We start from the raw sequence: 7,579 nt of genomic DNA on the forward strand, positions 1-7,579 counted from the left end.
TTATTTATCTTGGGAGAAGTGAAATTTTCAACTATCGCTTGGTGTTTTATTTCGTGTATCTTTATGAATTTTTCGAAAATCGAAAAAAAACTTCTAACTATTAAGACAATAAGTGTTAAGAGCACAAAGAGGAAACCACCATATTCTAATATTTTGCACTCAAATTTCAAAATGGCATCGTGATTGTTAGGTTTGTGGTGTGGACTTTTGTTTTGCTGTTGTAAATTACTCTTACGTTTCTATCTATGACTTATATGGGTCACCTTATGATTTTCTTTTTTGTCTTGACGAAATTTGCAAAAATTTGTTTTTGGTCTTATTTAACGTATTCGCTTAGCGAGTTTAAGTTCTTAAATTGTTGATTTTCTTTTTTTATCACATCATTCACTTATGAGAAGAGGATATTTAAAAAATTCTTTCCTTTCAACCGTTCAGCAAAAATGCTTTTGATGATTCGCTAAGCGCTGAATATATAATGATTTTTAGACTTGTGTTGATTCATGTTCAATTCGTTAAAGGATACGAAAATGATCGAGAAGTGTCTTGAATACATACCATGGAGCAGTTTTAACTGGGTTGGAAGAATAATACTTATTGCCTTTGGTGTATTTGGCTTCATCGTCTCTGGTATTTCATTAAATTTATATAATGATCTCTCTTTTAATTGTTATAATGAGAAATTATCAAAAAACAATGACAATTCTCTCATGAAAACCATTGAATCAAGATGTTTCAGACAATACAAAGATGGGCTAAATTTCAAATATGTTATTTTTCTTCTGGTGTGCTTAAATATTGGTATTGTCTTAATTTGGAGTATTGTTTATGGATATTATGTAAAACGTCGAGTCGAGCATTATGGTCAATCCGATCCAGCAAACAATGATGGGGAAAGTAAACCTCTACATGTTGGTTATCGTGGTGAAGACAATTATAAATCTAAAAGCGTTACATTTCGATTTTCTACATTTTACATTTACATCGTCCATTTGGTTGTTCGCCTCATTATATTATCCATATTCGTTGGATTACTTTTCTCAGCCAACTTTCCTATTGATTACTTTTGTTCATGGCATCCTAAAGTGAAAGAAACAACCTCATTAAATCACACTATACCCACCTCATACGACGTCATATTACTTGCTTGTCAAAATCTCAACGCTGATAAAAGTAAGACGTTAATTCAAGTTGTTGGGTCTGTTGATGTCATTTTTATAATACTGACAATCTTAGAGCTGTCTTATTTAACGATTGTAGCCTGGAAGTACAGGTTATTTACAACATCAAGAGAATTTTGTGAAGTTTATTTGTTACGAAAACGTGAAAGATTTCAAACATTTTTGGAAAAACAAAAAGAAAATTTTGACAGCAACAAAGACATTCAAACAAATGAGGACTTTGGTGATGATGAATACCGTCCATTAAAGTTTGAGGAGATTTATGTCAATGTCATTATGCAAGGAGAAAGAGAATTAAAGAATGCTTATCCAGCAAAATATAAAAGACATGAAATCTTTCAATGTCATCTAGAAGTTGGACATGATGCAAGGCAATTGAAAATGGTGACCGAAATTTTTAAGCCAATCCAGGGTGAGAAAGAAACATCGTATCCACGTTCTATTTTAGTCATTGGAAGGCCAGGAATTGGTAAAACAATGTTAACAAAAAAACTTATGCATGAATGGAAAAACAATACAGATATATATTGGCGAGATAAGCACGTTCATTTGATCCGATGTCGTGCCTTTAAAAATGTTGACATTACTCTTCAAGAAATGTTGTGTGCTGATGGATTGCCATATCCCGATTACGAATTGATAATGTCATTTCCCAAACAAAATGTCCTTATCGTTGACGGTTTTGATGAGCTTCCATTGGGTGAAAAAAATCTTAAAACTGATGGCCCAGTGTTTGCTAAAGAAAAAATGCCAGCATTTACAGTGTTAAGTATGTTGATTCAAGGTAAACTGTTGCCAGGTGCCACTGTTCTAATAACATCACGACCAACCGCTGAATATGCATTTAAACTTTTGAAATTTAAGAGGACAGTGGAGATCTTGGGGTTTTTTGAAGATCAAATTAAAGAATATGTTCACAAGTTTTGTGGTAAAGATAAGGAATCTGCCGAGCTGATCTTGAACTGCATTGATAACTCTATCGAACTTCGTAGCTTGTGCTATATCCCCGTCAACGCTTACATTGTCTGTCTGACCCTGAAAGAATGCTTTAGAAACGACGCAAAAGATATTCCAAAAACTACAACTGAATTGTACAAAAGAGCAGTTAAAATCTTACTTTGGAATCACCATCCAGATTTTAAAAGTATATTACTACCAAAGAATTATCTTGTCAAAGATTTACCGGAAAAACTTGACAATGACCTGAAGATAATGAAAAGCCTTGCAAAAGACGGCATTGCGAAAGAGAGTTTGATTTTTGAAGAACCAAGTCTCCCGAATTTTCCACATCGAGCAAATTGCGGTTTCTTTCATCAATTACCAGATAGACGACGCAATCTTTATTGTTTTATTCATTTGACTCTTCAAGAGTTCTTCGCTGCATGGTGTATTGTTGACGATTGGCAAAACATCGGAAAGTTTTTGGATGATAATGTGTCTGATCCTAAATGGCATTTGGTAATAGAGTTTGTTGCTGGTTTAGTTGGAGACAAGAAGAGATCTAGCAGCGTCAGAGATACTAAAACAATAGAAGATGTTGAACAACGGTAGGGTCTTTATTTTTCTTTCAAGTGTAGTTTAGGTTATTGTCCTCGATGAAATTTGTTTACACAGTTTTTAGTCCTGCTGGACAGGAAGTACAGGAACACTAACTACGTCTACTACATATGCACAGTTTGGATGCTGGATTGTTATAAGAAATCGCAGCAGTTTTATATAAAGCTGGCGTGTATTTATATAAGGCCTAACTTCATGCTTTTCTGCAGAGTGTTGTTTCAGTTTTGAAAATGTCGCTCGGTTTCAAAAGAGGTCTGTCTGTTTAAATTAAAGTTTCTGCCTTTTTTTACTAAATTTGCACTTTGAAGCTGACGCTGTTATCATTGACGCTGCAATCTAAAGAAAATATAAAGGCTAAGGCCTTTTACTTAATTTATAGCGTAAAATGCAAAATTTATAACATCTGTTGTGTATTATTTACGCCACACAACGCTTTCAGCCGAACTATGGGGAAGTAAAAGGTATGTGGCAAATCACGATCTTAAAGATCAAGACAAGGCTCCTACATTGAAGTAAATATATGTAATATTTATAGTATCATTTATTAGTGTTATGCAATCATAAATATTTTGTATGAATGATGCAATTACAGGCTAGATCATAACTTTGTAATATGATGATTTAGACAAATGTGTTCATTTCATGAGGTTTAGCAGTTAAGCAAGGAGTCTGCAAAATAGAATTACTTGATTGTTAGCAATCTGTATCAAATAATCACTTGACTGGCTAAATTGCTTTTCTTATTTCTGTACATAGTTTCGGCAACCATTTTGTTGTAATGTTTGATATTTCACTTTACAGGATTGATTTTGCTTGCTTAACTCATGTAAACATTAAAGTATAGTTCATGCCTTCGTTCTTCTTTGTTTTCTTCAAATGATAAGATTTTGGTTAATCGGTTGTAGCAAAAGGATTGTTGTTTAAACCTTTCCAATTAGGTATTCATATTATCGGCTATCCATATCGACTTACTGTATATTTTATTTGTATATGGAAGAATTGAATATCAGGTGTTTATTATTCCAGTATATTTTTACACATATTCAGATAAGCTGCTAAGGTCAGCAGGACAGTGTAAACCTGCATAAATAATGTGTCTTACTTTATCAAATTCATATGTTATGGTGTCTATTTTATGACGTCATATGTCTGACGTCTTAAATTTGCCTACTGTATTTAAAATCCAAGATGTGTCCCTGTATGGAAAGTCCGAAGAAATCCATCTTTCGGAACATGTTAAAAGTTAGGATTTTCTTTGCCGATGTAAAAAAATAAAATACCAGCATGCTTGAAGAAATGGCGAAATTGGTTTGTCCCGTTTATTGAAACAAATCAAATTAAGAGAAACGATGATGTATTGTGAAAGCAGTATGTTTGAATTTATGTAATATGTGAAATATATAGATTAAGTTGTTTTTAAGGTTAAATAATTGGATAAGAAACGACGTGTTTTGTCGTACAAGTTTCTCAGTTAAATATGTTGCAACATGCACTATGACGCACAACACATCAAAACATTACATGTACAATATATAATTAAAAAAATTTAAATGCTTTATTCATTCTACGTTTCTCCTGATTTGACAAGATTTTTTAGTTGAAACGGAAAAACGCATCGCACTAGCTAAAAAATAAACAAAAACAAGACGCAAATTTTTTCCAGTAGCAAAAAGAAACGAAAGAGTTAAAAACCGAATAATCTTTAATTAGTAAATATATCTTGATTTAAGTTTGATCGACTTGCCTTTTAAAGCAAATAGAAGAATTTTTACTTTCCACTATTAAGCTGATGACTGTAAGTAAGTATACTTCATCTAATTTAAAACAGTGTGTAGTTTTTTACTTACCAAGCAATTCAAATAAGATGTACCCTCTCTAGCAGTGCTCGATCACAGAGAAAATAATCTGCATCAGCTAGCTAATTGCTTATTATGCAACAATACGTACGCAAGTATTAAGTCTTTGATGAACGATTGGTTTATAAATAACTTTTGTATTTAACATTTGCAGGTTTACATTTTGGATCTCACATTTATTTTCCAATGACGGCAATAAAGCAATTGGTTTTCTGGGAGTAAAGTGCTTATACGAGTTGCAAGACAAAGATGTCATCAGGTCAGCATGTACACAACTAAATAAGAACTATTCTCGAGAAATGAAGATTGAAGATGTTTCTTTTACTCCTGTTGATTCAAAAGCATTTTTCGAATTTCTTTCTGAATGCAAACACATAAATGAAGTTGTGTTCTCTTCGTGTAAGTTTATTGATAATCATATCTGCCTTGCAATGAAAAAGTATTTATTAAACTGGACAGGCGACGAATTACTCTCTTTGCGTTTTCAGAAATGTGATTTTAGTCATTATTTTTTGAAATATCTCAGCGAAACTTTAAAACGTGGTAACTTTACATTCACTGCATCTAATAACTGCATTAATCTAGAAAATGAGGGTGCTAAATATCTTAATGAAGCTTTGAAATTTAAGAATTGTAAAATTGCGGATTTATATATTGATGCCAAGGATTTAGGTGATGAAGGTGCTAAATATCTTAGTGAAGCTTTGAAAAGTGACAATTGTATACTTACTGAATTGTTTCTTTTTGGTAGCAATATAGGTGATCAAGGTGCTAAATATCTTATCGAAGCATTGAAATATGAGAATTGTAAACTTACTGAATTGTATCTTAATGGCAACAAGATAGGTGATGAAGGCGCTGAATATCTTAGTGAAGCATTGAAAAGTGAGAATTGTAAACTTACTCAAATGGTCATTCATGACAACAAGATAGGTGATGAAGGCGCTAAATATCTTAGTGAAGCATTGAAAAGTGAGAGTTGTAAACTTACTAACTTGTATCTTAGTGACAACAAGATAGGTGATGAAGGTGCTAAATATCTTAGTGAAGCATTGAAAAGTGAGAATTGTAAACTTACTAATTTGAATCTTAATTACAACAAGATAGGTGATGAAGGCGCTAAATATCTTAGTGAAGCCTTGAAAATTGAGAATTGTAAACTTACTGAATTGGATATTTTTGAAAACGATATAGGTGATGAAGGTGCTAAATATCTTAGTGAAGCATTGAAAAGTGAGAATTGTAAACTTACTATATTGTACCTTAATGACAACAAGATAGGTGATGAAGGCGCTAAATATCTTAGTGAAGCATTGAAAACTGAGGGTTGTAAACTTACTCAATTGGGCATTGATGATAACGATATAGGTGATGAAGGTGCTAAATATCTTAGTGAAGCATTGAAAAGTAAGAATTGTAAACTTACTATATTGTATCTTAATGACAACAAGATAGGTGATGAAGGCGCTAAATATCTTAGTGAAGCATTGAAAAGTGAGAGTTGTAAACTTACTCAATTGGGCATTGATGATAACGATATAGGTGATGAAGGTGCTAAATATCTTAGTGAAGCATTGAAAAGTAAGAATTGTAAACTTACTAAGTTGGTAATAAGTGAGAGCACTACAGGTGATAAAGGTGCTCAATATCTTAGTGAAGCTTTTAAAAGTGAGAATTGAAAACTTACTCAATTGGACATTGATGATAACAATATTGGTGACGAAGGCGCAATGTATCTTAGTGAAGCATTGAAAAGTGAGAACTGTAAACTTACAGAAAACTTAAGATTGAACACTAAACACGTAGTTTGCAAACGGAAAGGCCTAGTACTTAATCTTGGCCAACCATTGTCGATTAAGAAAAGATTCGTTTGCAGTGGTGTACTGGGCTCTGACTGGCTTCAATTTAAGGCCCTTTAGCTTTTCCTGATGCATACCTGTTATCGACATGTAATTTATGAGTAATATAGCCATGACAGCCATGCGTAAATTGTAAGCTTGATAAAATGTAAGTTTGTATCTATCTCAATTTTTCAAGAATGAACTTGAATAAGTTTTCATCGAAATTTTATCAAGCTGGTTTTTAGCTGTATATTTCTACATAGTTTTTATAAAAACTTTGCACATTTTGAGCTTTCTTATTCAAGTGAAGTGAACGCATTTCATTTTAAAGTTGGCTTGCGCACGCAGTACCGAAGAGTTTCATTAAGCTTTCTTGACTAACTAAAATGACTGAAAATGATAATTTGTTACTTTATAATTTCCTCTCATGCAAAAGCATAAGTAAAACTCTGAAAAAGCGTCTCATGGGAAAAAAATTGACTATCTTTTGTTACATAAACTCAAAAAAGACAACGAAATGGCCTGTTGGTGCGCAAGCCCCTTATATTTTAATTCGTACAATTCCACCTCTTGCTTAAAAGATTATAACTTTTATATTTACTATACGTAAACGAATAATTTATGCGCATTTTCGAACTTTCATTTCATGGAAACGTACCTTCATTTTAATTCATTTTGTAAAGTAATTGTATTGTTTGATTTTTAGATACACAATTTTCATTTGTTTGTTTTGTTAATTTTATAACATTTACTGTAAATAGTAAAAATTGTTACAAACAATGATAGACTGAAATGATGTTGTAAATCTTTAAGTAGCCAATGAAATTTAAATAATAAACATAAACACACGAATACTTTTATAAAAAATCCTTTTCCTGATGACAATTCCGACAACAATCATACGAACACACAATTTGAGTGTTTATTTAAGAAAAAGTTATTTTCTTGTAATTGTATTTTGACTTCATTTAAAAGTCACTGACAATAATTACCTTTTTACAAGCGTCCTCCGATTTTTTAAAAATTTAGAAACGGAATATTACGTCAGATACTTGCCACAAACTCTATCAGGTATAACAAAGGAGCAAAGTTAAGAAGTGAGTTTTTTACTACCTGCTCATCACAAAACTTCATCATTTGCATTTGA

At 32.2% G+C, this 7,579-nt stretch overlaps 1 protein-coding gene across 1 annotated transcript; it reads left to right on the top strand.

Moving 5' to 3' along the window:
- The first annotated feature begins 707 nt into the window (after positions 1-707).
- LOC124435972 (NACHT, LRR and PYD domains-containing protein 12-like) lies at positions 708-7,284 on the top strand. Its single transcript, XM_046985904.1, has 3 exons — positions 708-2,725; positions 4,746-5,437; positions 5,525-7,284. The coding sequence occupies exons 1-3, from the start codon at positions 708-710 to the stop codon at positions 6,268-6,270; spliced, it is 3,456 nt and encodes a 1,151-aa protein (XP_046841860.1). The 3' UTR covers positions 6,271-7,284.
- The last annotated feature ends 295 nt before the right edge of the window (positions 7,285-7,579 follow it).

This window comes from Xenia sp. Carnegie-2017, unplaced genomic scaffold (assembly GCF_021976095.1).
Source record: "Xenia sp. Carnegie-2017 unplaced genomic scaffold, XeniaSp_v1 HiC_scaffold_16, whole genome shotgun sequence".
NCBI classification, from domain to species: domain Eukaryota; kingdom Metazoa; phylum Cnidaria; class Anthozoa; order Malacalcyonacea; family Xeniidae; genus Xenia; species Xenia sp. Carnegie-2017.

Excerpts from the sequence above, each read along its gene's own strand:
- LOC124435972 (XM_046985904.1), top strand. The coding sequence starts at position 708 with ATGAAAACCATTGAATCAAGATGTTTCAGACAATACAAAGATGGGCTA. Across the intron at positions 2,726-4,745 it reads ATAGAAGATGTTGAACAACG|GTTTACATTTTGGATCTCAC; the intron begins GTAGGGTCTTTA and ends TAACATTTGCAG. Across the intron at positions 5,438-5,524 it reads TCTTAATGGCAACAAGATAG|GTGATGAAGGCGCTAAATAT; the intron begins GTGATGAAGGCG and ends ACAACAAGATAG.